At 40.6% G+C, this 16,174-nt stretch overlaps 1 protein-coding gene across 2 annotated transcripts in view; it reads left to right on the forward strand.

Moving 5' to 3' along the window:
- Positions 1–16,174, forward strand: part of usp9 (ubiquitin specific peptidase 9) — a 269,941-nt gene that overhangs the window by 175,077 nt on the left and 78,690 nt on the right. For both annotated transcript variants that reach the window (XM_067992885.1, XM_067992886.1), the window contains exons 27-29: positions 1,921–2,029; positions 2,232–2,378; positions 7,389–7,535. In XM_067992885.1, coding sequence (XP_067848986.1) covers positions 1,921–2,029; positions 2,232–2,378; positions 7,389–7,535 — 403 coding nt within the window. The remainder of the gene's footprint in view (positions 1–1,920; positions 2,030–2,231; positions 2,379–7,388; positions 7,536–16,174) is intronic.

Consider the following 16,174-nt stretch of genomic DNA (forward strand, 5'->3'; position numbering starts at 1 on the left):
TCATCAATAATTGAAGGTGCCATATAAATGCAAATTTGTTGGTTTCCTTGACACAACTTCATTCTCTTCTTACCTTTGCATGAGTGATTCCTCATCCTGGGTCACCTATAGCTAAATTCCTCCTTCCTTTCTCTTCCTATTTTTCTGTCCTCATTCAACCTCACTCCACATTAACGCCCCCACCTAGATTTTTTTTTTCTCTCAACCTCGCCGCATCCAAGGCTGTCTCTGATCTCTTCCACAATTCTTTTGCTATCCACACACATCTCTAACAATCCACTTACTGGCTTGAATACACATATTCAGTGCCTGCAGCCTGTGGCCCTTTTTAAAATTTGTGCAAATTCACTTCATCTGAAATCTAACACTTAGCTAATTCCCAATTCCTTTCAGTGAAGAAAAAAAAAATCCTGAAACGTGATGAGCATCTTTGGTTGCTTCTTTGGATTAAAGGTGTTACATAAATGCAAGTCATTGTATCAGTTAAAATTCAACATGCAAATGAAAAGATCATGTCTCTTTAAAAGTGAGTACCAAGAGTTTATCCTAAGTGAAGGCAGCCTGGCCGGCACCCAAGTAACTGGAGTGCTCTTGCTAACTTTTTCTTAGGGAGTTTAGCTGCCGAGCCTTCTTTATTCCACCGTCTGAAATCAGTGGCTGTCATCAGGTCAACTGCCTCAATTCCACTTCGTTCTTAATTTCAATGATTGCATAGGGGAGTTAGCAGGGAGCATTTCATTTCCCCCCATGGTTACAGGGTCTACTTGACCTGTGATGTAAGAAATTGAGGAAAGATTTGGCAGGGGACCTATCTGACTTGAACTCCAAGGAGAAGGAAGACTTCCTTCCTAGCCCTGACCCTTTAATAAACTGTTAATCCTAGGCATTTAAGAATTACGTGACCCAGAACTATGGATGTCAGTGTCTGCTTGGGTCAGTAGTAGCACTCTCACCTCTGAGTCATAAGATTGTGGGTTCAATCCTTATTCCAGGGTTCGAGCACATAAATCTCAAATGACAACAGTTCAGTGCAGTCCCGAGTGTTGCACTTTTGACATTGCCATCTTACGGATGAGATGTTGAAGTGGGCCCCTTTTAGCTGTTCGTGGACGTAAAAGATCCCACTTTTCAAAGATCAGGGAGTTCTCAAGTGTCATAGCCAAAAATCGTGTCTCAACACAACCAAAAACAGATTAACTGCTCATCAATCTTGTTTGTGGTACCTTGTTATGCACAAATTGGCTGGTGCCAATGGCTACAAAACAGTGACTAGACTTCAAAGTAATTAATCGGCTGTGCTTTGGGGCATGAGGATATGAAGGGTGCTATATAAATGCAAGTTTTTTTTTGTTCTATCTCAGTTGTTTCGTTTCTGTCCAGTATCACTTCCTCAAAGAAAGATCCTCTTGTACCCACTGATGGTTCAAATTCCCTGTCCAGACTGAGCAGGAGATATTCTTCTTGAAGCTTGATGTGGGGAAAAGGAGTGGGACCACTTGATGCTGACAGGGTATCTAAAGTAGAAACATTGTATTTTTCAGTAATTGCATACCTAGCCCTTGTGCACAAAATCAACTTGAAGTACTAAATAGTAGTGTGTGGCTGCATGTTGGTGCTTAATTCACTCTAGTGCTACAACCATGATTCCAACTCCCTCACAATAGAATTTCTGACCTTACGTTCTGATGAGAAGAAAAGTTGGACTTAGAGGGCCTCTTGCCTATCCCTAAGCAGCTGGGCAGAGGTCTGGGAACAGGCAGACTTCCTAGATAACTAAGTGGCATGGTGAAAGATCAGCTTAAATATGAGAAAAATGAAAACTGAGCAGAAAAAATGTCAGCCTTTTTGTTGAACTAATTTGTAAATCATGCAGTTGTGATGGCAGTTCAAACTAAAAGCTTAATACTTCAAACTTTACAGAGCAGTTAGGCAAATGGCCCAAGAGCAGTTCTTCCTGATGGCTACCAGATGCTGTATGGGACATCGACCTCTACTTTTCTTCATTACTCTGCTCTTCACAGTATTAGCAGTAAGAATTTTTTCAAAACTTTTATAGCACTCTGATTACACTGTTGGATTTAATTTTGAGGTTTAAACTTGAGGTGAAAAACAGTAATGAATAATCAGTAAACTTTAATGCATCGTAACTTGTTCAAATTTGACATTTTATTCAGCTCTTTTAATGCTGTTGACTACATTGTCAGTTGAGTTACTTGTTTTCCTGCTGCCAGAGTACTGCAAGAGAGAGAGCAAAACATTCAGCAGACTACTTCACGCTGTTAAGGCATCTGCTTAACTACGCGTACAACAGTAACATTAACCTGCCTAATGCAGAAGTTCTGCTCAACAATGAAATTGACTGGCTCAAGAGGATTAGAGTGAGTAAAGCTCTGTAGTTTAGAAAATTCAGACTTTGTGTTCTCTAAAGTAAAGGGTTGTTAATATTTGTTGCATGTCAGTGATGTGCAGAACATTTTATTTTTAAGATATCTTACAGCTTGCTCTTAGCCAACCCATGTTGTGCTATGGCCCACTTGCAGCCAGGGTGATGAGTGACCTGCTGTCAGTCGACTGCTCTATAATTGAGCACGAGAAGGTATGCTGGATTGGCCCAGGGATGAGCTCCTCTTTGATTTTTGCCTCTTCCTGGTGCCCACAAAATTGAGGAATGCGCAAGTTTTGCTTGGTGTCTTCCCAAGTTGGCAGGACTGAGATGGGGAGCTCTTCATGTTGAGAATCAAAGGTGCAGATACTCACCCTGTCACTGGCATGGTATGTTGGTGCTCCAGTGTAATGCACCACATGGTAATGATTAAATTAATTTCTATATCTTTATTATACTGGTTGTGTGCACGACAAACACATTGCTATGTTGTGATCTATGTTCAAACTACACACTACCCTCCAAGTGTGACATTTGTACAATGTGCACAAAGATGTTAAATATTCATCCTATTATACAGTTTTACATTTTTCAGTGGTTTAATGTAATCTTTTGAGTTGCAATAATCTTCTGTTTGTTGAAGTTTCCATATTCATTCATATTCTCTCCATTTAACTTCAAAAATACAACGGGACCTGTGGGAGTAAAATATCACTGAGGAACACTGCTACTTTAACAACTTTGTGCTATGTGCAATCAAGTTAATAAGGTGACTTTTCCCTGCTTAGATGGGGCCTTGTTCTAGGCCACATCTGTTTTGAAGTAGGTTCTCTGTCCTCCATGCCAAAGTTTGTTTTCCATTACAACTATTCAGTTTTTTTCAGTTCAGTATTTTTGTTTTGGTTTGGGAAGTCTTGTCAAGGTTTTTGCAGTTTCATTAATGCTAAATCATTAATACCATTTTGACTTGATTGATACTAGATGCACCACAATGTCAGTCTGCCAAGGCCAATTTTGGGCACAGCTGTCTCCGGTCGCTTTCAATTGATACCAGCTCTCGATTTTAACATCTGCATTGAACAAAATGTTTCCTTCTCAGTATATGACGTACACACCACCTATGTTTGCTATCCTCGTTGTTGTGATTTTTTTTAGAAGTGTAAACCATGCTTCAGACTCAATGTGAGTTGATCATTGAAACTGACCTCTATGCTGGAAAGTTATATGACTCACCAGGATTTCAAAACTAGATTCCTTCAGGTGCAACACTTTTCTGTATGGAACTTCCAGCTGTTCAGATGCAGAATCAAGAGTAATGAGGGGGTGCTTTGAAGCTCTAAAAAGGATTCGCTGCTGATTATTTGCCTGTTGGTGTAACTCATTCAGCACCCATCACAAATCTGCCCATTCTTTGGGCTTGGCAGACACTGCCAGATCCAGTAAGAGTATGAGGCATGCTCTGGCAATCATATCCCTTTAGCAGGCCTGGCTCAAGTACCCATCTAAGTTAAAACTAGCATGGAGAGCAAATGAAAGGAAGGCAACACTGGCTGTGAACTCCTCCCATCAACACTAATGCCATACTCAAGGTGCTGTAATAAAAACAGAAAATGCTAGAAACACTCATCAGGTCAGACAGCATTGGTGGAGATAGGAAGGTAGGGTTAACATTTGAGGTCAATTCTGATGAAAAGTCATTGACCTGAAAATGCTAACCCTGCCTTCCCCTCTCCACAGCTTCTGACTGACTGGCTGAGTGTTTCCATTTCAGATTTCCAGCATCTGTGGTATTTTGACTTTTCCCCTCTTTGGTGCTATGTTGGCTTATTGAGATTTATTTCTACATATGTCTGGATTTGTTAACATTGCTGCCATAGTGCTCTGGCACAAATGTAATGGTATCATGGGAACTGTTGAGCAGAACGACAAACTCAATATCCCATCAGCATATTAAAATACTGTTTGTCCTGCTGGAATAAGCTATTGACCCTATTAATGTGTTGGGCATCCCAGAATGTAGTGTTTGTTCTCCACAACTTGCCGAAACAACAAGCAGTAACTAATTTTAACCCTGTAACCAGCTGAAAGAATCCAATAAATAATCCATCGAAGAGAAAAAACTCCATTTTTGCCACAGATTCTGTTCGCATTGCCTTGCTATTAGAAGTTGAATTCTTTGAATGCTGTGGGACCAAAATGTTCTGGAAGTGTTGGTAGGTCAGGAATTTCATGAAATTCAATCACCTGCAACAGTGGGTTTTGCCATGAACAAAATTTTGAAATACTCCGGCAAGCAGCCATGTGCTTTGAAATTAGGGTGGCCTATCCCACCTCTCTATCACCCCGTCTCTTTATCTCCCTCCCTCCCCCCCCCCCCCCCCCCCGCCAAATCTTTTATCCCCCTATTTGTGGTTCCCCCACCTCTCTGTGGTCTCCTCCCTCCCACCCTCTCTGTGGTCTTCCCGCCCACGTGCTCTTTCTCCGCCCGCGCCCAGGCTCGCGCTCTGGATGGCACAGAGTGACCAGTTTACATTGGGTTTTTCAAGGTGTGGGGCAAGAAATGAGACACAGGCCAAAAACTAGCTCAGAGGCAGGGGCAGCGAAATCTAAATGTAATGGGAAAAGTGTGGCAAAAACATGGCAACCGAAAGTTATATGCCGCAGACAGGAATGAACACAGATGTACGATTTGTAATATGGCCCCGTCGATCTCTTGTGACATTGCACATTGTTAATCAAGACCAATTTGAATTTTTTACATCAAGCATGCTTGGATGAGGTATAATGAACCATTTTGGAGCAGAGGGAGATGAGTTGGCAGTAAGGAAGAGGGGACAGGAGAGAAAGGAGAGGGTGGAGTTGGGAGGAGGGTCCAGGAAAAAGTGGGTGGAATGGGCAAAATGGGGATTCAGAAGGGGAGATGGAAGCACAGGCGGGGGTGCTATTTAGTGGCCTGTATCTCTGTGGGAAATCCCTTAAGTGCAGGGGAAAATTCAGCTGGCGGTGTTCCAAGGAATGGGAACTCAGTATTAAGGGGTAAGAGGATTGAGTACAATCACCATGAGGGGAGGCGAATACCAGCCAGTGGGGAGGGGGTGTTGCTGTGGATGGAGTTATTATAAAGGGGAGGGGGTGGTGGAGAATTACTATAAAAGTGGAAATGAAGCAGGAGGGAAGCTGTCGTCTTTGGAGTTTGGGTAGTGGCGGGGGTGGGGGGAATGCGGAGGAAGTGATTGGCAGCCAGTGAGTGTTTGGAATGGGAAATGTGGTCAGTGGGGAGTCAACTCTTCCTTGTGAGTGGGCTGAAAATGTGGGAGTTGGCAGGCAGAGGTGAAGACTTGCTTGTTGGGGGTGGGGCAGGAAAATGGGATGGGGTCAGCCAAATATTTGGTTTGCATTTGGAGGGCATGGGGGGATGGATTAAAACATGCTCAGAGGAGAGATCTGAAAACGTAATCAGTTTGATGAGGAAGGAGGCCGAACACTTGCTTGAGAGTTGTGGACAGGAGCTGAAAAGTTGCTAATTGGTAGGAGAGGTCAGGGTGGAGGTCGAAAACTGGCTTGTTGGTTGGAGAGTGGCAGCCAAATATTTGCTCAGCATTTGGGGGAGGGGTGAAGAAGTTGGATCGTTCCAAGATTCCACCCTGCTTGGAGGTGTGTGCCTTTTGTATTGTTTCCTCTTCAGCCCTCTTAGCCACCAACATCAGACATTTATCTTCAATTGAAATGTTCCATCACACCCCACCATTCTGAGACTGACCTTAATGGAATGCAGATGCTTACTTTCTTGATAACATGAGCTGAAATTGACATTTTCTGCCCTGACACATTCTTTGTTCAGTTTGCGGAATCAGTTGGTACAGTTTGGACACTCACACAAAGTTTAACTGAGGGCTTTACCCTCCAGGGAGGTTTGAAGGGCCAAGGATGAAGTAGAAAGAAATAACTTGCATTTATGTCGTGCATTTTGCATCCTCAGGACACTCCTAAGTGCTTAATAACCACTGGATTACATTTGAAGCACAGTCACTTAATGTAGGCAAATGCAATGGCCAATTTGCACGCAGAAGGGTTCCATGAAGAGCAAATTAACGAATTGCCAGATAAGTTTTTAGTGGTGTTGACTGGGGGAGAAATGTTGAGCAGGATGCAAGGCAAACTCTATTGTGCTTTTCAAATAAGATTTTTATGTCCACTTGAGAGAGCCTTGATTTAACGTATCATCCAAAAAAACAGCACCTCTGACAATACAGCATTCTCTCAGTACTGTATTGAAGTGTCAGCTTAGATTAGGTGCTCAAATCCATAGTGAAGCTTGAACCCAGATATACCTAAACCGGGTTTGAGCATTTGGTGGCGAAGATTCGATTTATGGGCAACAAGCTATTCCTAATTATCCATTCAGTGGGTTGGGGATTTCTAATCATTCTGCATTAAGTTTCAGAGGAGGGAAAATGTTTCCATTAAAATATAGAATATATATATATATATATATATATATAAATAAAATGAGGATGAAACCTGGTATGTAATGGTAATGAGGCATGTGTATGATTGTGAGTTATACATAAAGTATATAATGGTGATGAGGTGTGAATGAGATTGAACAGTGTGTATAAGTGTATTGGTTTTTTTTGATGAGGCTAACCATAACAAATTTGTGTTTAATCTCATGTCATACCATTGCCTCCAAAAATAAAAAGTTGGTGCTCAGTATACCTAAATATGCACTTGACTAGATGTTGCCAAAAAATAGGTGTACTCTTCCTTCTAAAATCAAAACGTGGATATACTCCATATACCCTCTACTACACCCTGCCAGTAACTTCATTACAAGAATAAAGATAGTGTGCAATCTTAAACTTAGCAGATACTATTGTGAGATGATCCTAGTGCAGCTCTTAGTATTGTGACACTAACTTTTGTGGCTTATAAAGCCTAAATAGTCCCTATTTTTAATTTAATTTCCTTTCATGCCTAATCTTTTGTTTTACCTAAATATTAGGATGAGGTGAAGAGAACAAGTGAAACTGGTGTCGAAGAAACAATTCTGGAGGGTCACCTTGGAGTGACAAAGGAGCTATTGGCATTCCAGACACCTGAAAAGAAATATCATATAGGCTCAGAAAAAGGAGGTGCCAACCTCATTAAGGTATGTACTACCAATAGACTTCAAATGAGTTTTGTGCGTGGTATAAGTGCAGTTTTTTGTTCATTTGGACAATAAGTCACTAAAACATCAAATGAATCTGTTTGTTATTTCACTTCTGCTTTAGTAAATCTCGGCAGGAAATATTAACTAGTTAAATCTTGAGAATTTTTTTTGTCAAGATGTAATAGAGATGTGCAGAGCTGTTGCATACCTTCACGCATAGTTTGAATTTCAACCCTTTAGGAACAGTGAAAATATTGTAAGTTGAACTGAGATCTCTGCTTAGTATGTGTGTGTATAATATATATCTATCTTGCATTTGGTGTACACTCTGTCAATAAACCTTACGTCCTGTTACAATTTTTTTTAACTTGTGCTTTTGTTTCAACGTTGTAAGCATTTAAAATCAGATTTCCTTTCTTAATAGTTGCCTATTATAGCTTAGTTGTAGGCCTAATGAGTAGGTGGAGCTGTTGTGGCATTTTGTGTTTTTTTAATTTTGAGAGTTTGGATGGCTGCAGATTTTGATGTTTTAACATGATTTTTAAATATTGACATTTTGGGCTGTTTGTTTCACCTCATAGGAACAGTAGGCCATTCAGCCCCTTGTGCCTGCTCTGCCATTTGATAAGATCATGGCTGATCTGTGATCTAACTCCATATACCTGCCTTTGGCCCATATCCCTTAATACCTTTGGTTGCCAAAAAGCTATCTATCTCAGATTTAAATTTAGCAATTGAGCTAGTATCAATTGCCGTTTGCGGAAGAGAGTTCCAAACTTCTACAACCCTTTGTGTGTAGAAATGTTTTCTAATCTCGCTCCTGAAAGGTCTGGCTCTAATTTTTAGACTGTGCCCCCTACTCTTAAAATCCCCAACCAGCGGAAATAGTTTCTCTCTATCCACCCTATCTGTTCCTCTTAATATCTCTTAAACTTTGATCAGATCACCCCTTAACCTTCGAAACTCTAGAGAATACAACCCCAATTTGTGTAATCTCTCCTCGTAACTTAACCCTTGAAGTCCGGGTATCATTCTAGTAAACCTACGCTGCACTCCCTCCAAGGCCAATATGTCCTTCCGAAGGTGCGGTGCCCAGAACTGCTCACAGTACTCCAGGTGCGGTCTAACCAGGGTTTTGTATAGCTGCAGCATAACTTCTGCCCCCTTGTACTCTAGTCCTCTGGATATAAAGGCCAGCATTCCATTTGCCTTCTTGATTATTTTCTGCACCTGTTCATGACACTTCAATGATCTATGTACCTGAACCCCTAAGTCCCTTTGGACATCCACAGTTTTTAACTTTTTACCATTTAGAAAGTACCCTGTTCTATCCTTTTTTGATCCAAAGTGGATGACCTCACATTTTCTACATTGAATTCCATTTGCCACAGTTTTGCCCATTCACCTAATCTATCAATATCCCTTTGTAATTTTATGTTTTCATCCACACTGCTTACAATGCCACCAATCTTTGTGTCATCGGCAAACTTGGACATGAGACTTTCTATGCCTTCATCTAAGTCGTTAATAAATATTGTGAATAATTGAGGCCCCAAGACACATCCCTGCGGGACTCCACTAGTCACATCCTGCCAATGTGAGTACCTACCCATTATCCCTACTCTGTCGCCTTTCGCTCAGCCAACTTCCTAACCAAGTCCGTACTTTTCCCTCGATTCCATGGGCTTCTATCTTAGCCAACAGTCTCTTATGTGGGACCTTATCAAATGCCTTCTGGAAGTCCATATAAATAACATCCATTGACATTCCCCTTTCCACTACTTTAGTCATCTCTTCAAAAAATTCAATCAGGTTTGTCGGGCACGACCTACCTTTCACAAATCCATGCTGGCTCTCTCTGATTAACTGAAAATTCTCGAGGTGTTCAGTCACCCTATCCTTAATTATAGCATTTTCCCCACAACAGATGTTAGGCTAACTGGTCTATAATTCCCCGGTTTCCCTCTCTCCTTTCTTAAAAAGCGGAGTGACATGTGCAATTTTCCAATCTAGAGGGACAGTTCCTGAATCTAGAGAACTTTGAAAGGTTATAGTTAGGGCATCCGCAATGTGCGCACCTACTTCCTTTAAAACCCTGGGATGGAAACCATCTGGTCCTGGGGATTTGTCACTCTTTAGTGCTATTATTTTCTTCATTACTGTTGCTTTACTTATGTTAATTTTATCGAGTCCCTGTCCCCGATTCAGTATTAGTTTCCTTGGGATTTCCGGCATGCTATCCTCTTTTTCGACTGTAAATACTGACGCAAAGTAATTGTTCAACATGTCCGCCATTTTCCCATTGTCAATGACAATATCCCCACTTTCAGTTTTTAAGGGGCCAACACTGCTCCTGACCGCCCTCTTTTTCCTAATATAACTATAAAAGTTCTTCGTATTGATTTTGATATCCCTTGCAAGTTTCTTTTCATACTCTCGTTTTGTAGCTCTTACTATCTGTTTTGTGACCCTTTGTTGATCTTTGTATCTTTCCCATTCGCCAGGATCTGTGCCATTTTTTGCCTTTTTGTATGCCCTTTCCTTATGTCTTATACTGTCCCTTACCTCTTTAGTTGTCCATGGCTGTTTTTGTTGGCAAGTAGAGTTCTTGCCCCTCGGGTATAAACCGATTCTGTATCACGTTAAATGTTTCTTTAAACATTTCCCACTGATCATCAATCGTTTTACCCATTAACAGATTTTCCCAGTTTACTGTGGACAGTCTCTGTCTCATCCCATTGAAGTCGGCCTTGCCCAAGTCTAGAATCTTAACCTCCTGCTCCTTTTTCTGATTATACGATTAAAGTGAGATTTTACTGATTAAAATAAAACGGGCTGAAGATGAAAGGTGACCCGAGGGCATATGGAAGCTGGGAGGCAAGCAAGGGAAGGCTGGGTCTGGCAAATAGGCAACATGCTCCAGCTAAATGGTAGAATGTCATCAGGGTATGAGGTAATATGAGATTAATATACCGATGCCAGAAACATGCTTTGAATTGTTAAAAGTTTGGGGTAGTGGGCATGAAGAGATAGGGTGAGAGGGCAGAAATGGGAAGAGGGAGGGAGAAGCAGGGTAAGACATGGGAATGAGCAAGGCTGAGAGCTGGGCTCACTGAGAAGATGTAGTAGTGATGATGGGCTGGTGACTGTGGAATCAGGTCTATAGAATCAAATGTTTTTTTCTAAAAAGGAACTAGGAATGAGCATGGGGTTCTTTTAAAGAAGAAAAAGCAGGATCTAGAATAGGAACAGCTCCAATGGGAGCTCAAAAGAGTAGGTGTGGGATTGATGGTTGAGGGTGGTAAGGGGAAGCCTCATAAGAGGGTTGAGAGTGGGGCTGGGAATGAAGAGAGAAAAAAAAGTGAGGCACAGCGAGGGATTGGAAGAGCTAAATGAGAATTATGAATAATTATAACCGGGCCAAAGGAAGATCCTCAACAGTGGGAGCAGAGCCTGAGCAGGGGAGAAAAATGGGGACATTTTTTAAAATAAAAAGCTAACCTGCAGCGCAACAGGAGCAGGGCTAGCAGGAGTCGGAAAATATTTTAAAATTACACCTGGACCAGAAGCCAAGTCTGTACAGTGGAAGGTGAGACTTTTTAAATTTAGCAGCAGGAGCTGAAACAGAGCTGGGGTAGAACGTGGATGTTGATTTCCCTTTTTGAACGGTTAATAAACAACACAGCAGAAAGCAAGCTGTATGCCTGAATATTTTTTTAAAATTAGGGAACCTAGCTGGAGACCCAAAATAACTTTTTTTTTAACTGGGGCCTAGGTGAAGTGAGGGAATAGGTATCAGAACCTCAATAGACCCAACGGGGCTGGAGGTGGGTAGGGGACATGGAGAAAAGGGCCAGGAACCCTGGGAGGATGCAAAAAAGGCTGGGAGAAGCTTTGGAGATGTGAGTGGCCAGAAAGGATTAAAATATATAAAATGGGGGTAAATGAAGAATTCAACTGAAAATCAGAAGCCTGCAGGGAAGTGAAATGAATAGAAATATAAAGTGATGGGCAGAACTAGGCAACACGTTTTACACAGTATGTTATTAGGACACGGAAGGTTGGAGTACCAAAAATGATGGTAAGAGAATCCATAATGGCTTTTAAAAGGGAAGTGGACAAATATTTGAAAAATAAAATTTTAAAATGTTATGAGAATGGGCAAAGGAATAGGACTAAGTGGTGCCTTGGTGTAAAATTCCTTGATTCTTGATACTTCACCAATGGTGTGGGGACTGAATAGCAGGCATTAGTGTCACCTATTAAAAGTAATAAAAGCAAGCAGAATTTGTTACAAATTGGGTTTCACAAATATCATAAAAGCATTATTAAATTGTGACAGAAAATAGGTGTGAGAAATAGGACACCTCGAGGATTTTAATATATTATTTGTTGACCTCCTGCGGGGTTGTACACGAGTCATGAAGACTAAGCATAGTTTTCAAGTGAAGTGTGATTAAAAGGCTGTGGGATAATTAGACCAGGACACGCAGACATTTTAAAGCCATACATTCTGTCCATATCTTTATATCGCACTTCAACTTTATATTATTTATAGTTAATTCGCAAAACTTGCAGAAACTTGGAAAACAGAAGTAATGGTAGGTGGAGAATAAAAGTTGCTCTGCAGCACATCTAACAAGCTGCATTGGCACCACTGTTGGGAGGGTGTAATTAGTGAGAAGTTACATAGGCAATTTCCAATATAAATGTGGACATAGGAACTTATAATGGAAAAGTTGACGAAGTGCATGCAAACGTAAGATTTTTAATACAGATACTATTGGAATCTCTGTGGCATTGCACGTGGTAAGTTGGAAGATGTAGTTTGATGGAAAAATAGGTGAGTGAAGAAAGAACAAAATTTAACAGTGAATGGCCTGAATTTGGCAGCTGAAAATTTTGCAAGAGTTGGGCCAGGCTTTTTTTTATACAAGTGAAACTGTGGGGCAGGGACTGGAAAATTTTGCAAATGGACAACAATTTTGATGAAATGGGGAGGAGGAGGAAAAAGCACTGAGTTGGAGTTGGTATTGAGCCTGCAATCCTGCATGGGGTGAGTGAAGGCTCAAATTTTTTGAAGCGTGGTGATTGGGGTTGAAACCCAAGTGGGAGAGCTAAAATTTTTAATCAATGGGCATTGAGGCTGGAAACCTGTGGGAAAAGAGACCAAAAGTTTGTGAAGAGTGGGGCTGAAGTAGGATCAAACCATCAAGGTGGGAGAGGGTGCAAATTTTTCTTTGAGTTGGGACTGGAGTCGAGCTGAATCTGCAGGAGGGGGGAGAAAAAAAATCTTTGAAGAGTGGGGATTAGGGAACTGTGGGAGGGGAGGGAAGGTCTAGAATTTTGGAAGAGCTGGGTAGGAAAGACAAGCGGGTTGAGTCTTGGGGCCGGGAAGCAATGAACGCTTGGGGCTGGGCTGCAGGTAGCCAAAAATTAAAAGAAACAGAAGTTATGGGCTAAGAGGATTGGCAGTCTCCATTGTAAATGTTGAAATAAAAAAGAAAGTGTAATCTTCAGCAGAATTCAGTCCCCATTTCTAAGCCATACAATCTGCCCTTATTTTTACGTTTCCATGATAAATTCCTATGTCCACATTTATAATGGAAACTGCCCATATAAAAAGTTGTCAGGCTTTAATTATAGCCTCCTGCCAGTTGTGGTGAAGTACTGTTCTAACCCCACCCCCCCCCCCCCCCAAACAAAATGGAGAGAAAGTAATTACAGCATGACAAATTTACATAGGCTGTTTCCATTATAAATGTGGACATAGGAAATTAAAATGGAAATAATTTACAGGAAGTACATGTAGATGTGAGATTTTTAATATTTGTGTGTGTCTCCGATATCCCATTGTGTTGCTCACAGTGAATCAAAGGATACTTTTTTTTAAAGTAACATTAGGGTATTTATCCGTATATGTCATTAAACCATGCCAGGACTGAACAGTTTCAGTGGACCAGCTGGTCGTCTGTCCTTTTTTGTATGTATGTAATGTGTGAAAACAGCAAATGTCATCTTTATATATAATATCAGTCTATCTTTATAATCTATATTTATGCTGCCACTTATTCACTGTTGCATTTCTTCGCCTGCTGGTCGCTTTCCCCTGTACTCACCATCGGCATCCTGCTCCCATTGCTTCTTATTGTATAGTTGTAGTTGTGTGTGGGGGACGCTCACTAATTGTATTCTAGGGTAGCTGTGTGTCGAGGAGGGTGGTAATTACTGTATTGTTTGGGGATGTAAATGTGTGGGGGTGGATATTTTCTGGTGTAGCTGTGTTTGTAATGGGAGTGATATTGATTATTTTGAAGTGTAGCTGTGTTTGTGGATGGTGATATTTACTGTTTTTTGTGGGTGTACATATGTTTGTGGGATGATTACTTTTTTTAAAACTGCAGCTCTGCTGTTTAATTTTGCTCTCGCTCAATATTTCTTGTTTGTTGGTTTGACTATTTTCCTTAGCACCGTTCCTAGTATTTTTCTTCTTTTACTGCTGACCCCAGGACTTCTGTTTTTAAGGATGGCTCTCCTCTGCCTTCAATTCCTCCCAGTATTTGTTTGTGTCTTGCTCTCAATCTGGCATTTTTTTTTTACTACCAGTGTGTGTTTCTCTGTCCCGCTTATGTCTTTGTTTTCTTAATTGCTGCTATTCTATTTTTACTCTTTTTTTAAAGCGGTCCATACAACCATTAAACTTCTCAAGAACCCCCTCGCTATACACTTACTATGACATTTATTCCTTTCCTCCATATGTTTTCCTTCACCATTCTCTTCTTTATAACTGCCCTAACCCCCTCTTTCCTGCTTCTTCTGCACTCGCCACTACCAAATTCTTTGTCACCCCCCTAAACGTTCCTCTAAGATTTTTCAACACTTCTCGTCTCAACTTTTACCATCCACTTGCCACCAGAACCTTTCTTGCACTCACTACTACCAGTTCTCCGCAGCCCAACTGTTTCTTCCTCCACCAAGGATTCATGCCTCCAAACTACTGCAATAGAACTCCCCAAACTGCGCCTTGTCCCATCACATATCCAGCTTTGCACTTGCATTCAAATCACCACAGAAACTGACACTCACTCAATTATTTTCTTAAGATTTTTATTGTCACTTAATTTAGATCCAAAGTCCTACATATAAATTATGCTCAACAGTTTATACACATTATAGAAGGAAGTATTAGATATTTTTCCCATACAATTCATATATTCACTAATTTATCTTGTTTTCTTTTTGTCTAAAAACCAACTCATAAACAATTTCATATCCAATTTCTTTCTTCCTTTCATTCTATTATTTCTGCATAGGTCTGCAATGAAAAAATCTCCATTATACCATCTAATATACCAGTCCTTATCAAACAATATATTTTCCAACTTCCCGTGAGCAATGCAACAGGAGAGTGTGTGTTTTTACATATATTTTCTTTATATATGTATATATAATGTAAATCTCTCATGTCTGTTTTTCACCTGAGAAACTATAAACCACAATAATTATAAATAACAAATGAATTAAAATAAAATCATGACTGCTTATTGGATCTGGGGCGAAGTGCTGGTACAGAATGTTGGAGAACCGATGTAAGGTGCTTGTGCTGCCAACTTGCCATTCTGAACATTTTGCTTTGTGGTGGGAAAATCATTTGTAGGTGATGCCTGCCAGCAACTAGCTCCAAGTAACACTGGGGAAGGTCTGGAAACAGATTGCCTGCCTGCTAGCTTGGTTGTACTACTTGTCTGTGCTACTGGGGAGAAGACAGATGAGTTTGTGTCTTCACAATAGATTTTGTTTACTATCATTATTGACGACTTAAGAGGAAGGAGAAGAAATGACTAGCATTTCTTAGATGGATCAGTTAGTAATTGTTCATGTTAGTGTTGAACTTGCCATATGAGTTGGCAGCAACCCAGGTTCTACCTTGATCTATGCTAAGTTTGCTGATCTCAGCTAGATTATCAGTAAGTGCACTACAGTTGCCTCTGAGCTAGAGGAGTAAAATCGGCCAGAGTTTCCATTCTGTATTGTCCATTGTCGCCGACTGGAAAGCAGATGTGTGTGGAGCTAAGATGTGGCTCAGTTGGTGCCTCCCATGGTCGAGTATTTGGGCTGAGACTCATTTCTCAATTCATCCAAGGAAAATCAGATATGAGGGCATTTGTGGCACCAGTACCTTAAATGGTAGAGAGTGAACGTGAGTTTATGAACTAAACTTTCATGAGTTTATTGCAGCTCCTCACCCTATGTGCAAACTCCCCAGGGTACCAATTGTTTTGAATGTCCAAATTGTAACTTTTTGAGTGTGCAATGTTGATTTTGTTTAGCTTTCTGTGACTATTCTAATCGCACACTTTCATGTGGAGCTTTAATACAGACTCTTTAAATGTGACAATAAAGCTTTTATATAAACTTACACAATTGTACAAGATTTCAAAAAATCTAATATTCTGTCTACAACACTTGAAGGAATGTGGAGGATTTTGAAAACATATGGAACTCCTTTTTGTAAAAAAAGTTGCTGTAAATATTGTACTGTCCTCAACTAAATGCTTAGATGTTATACTAATCTCTTTTTAAAAAAAACTGTAAAAGTGGACTGATATTTTGACTCTTTGACAATTTATATTTAT

Source organism: Heptranchias perlo, chromosome 11 (genome assembly GCF_035084215.1).
Source record: "Heptranchias perlo isolate sHepPer1 chromosome 11, sHepPer1.hap1, whole genome shotgun sequence".
NCBI classification, from domain to species: domain Eukaryota; kingdom Metazoa; phylum Chordata; class Chondrichthyes; order Hexanchiformes; family Hexanchidae; genus Heptranchias; species Heptranchias perlo.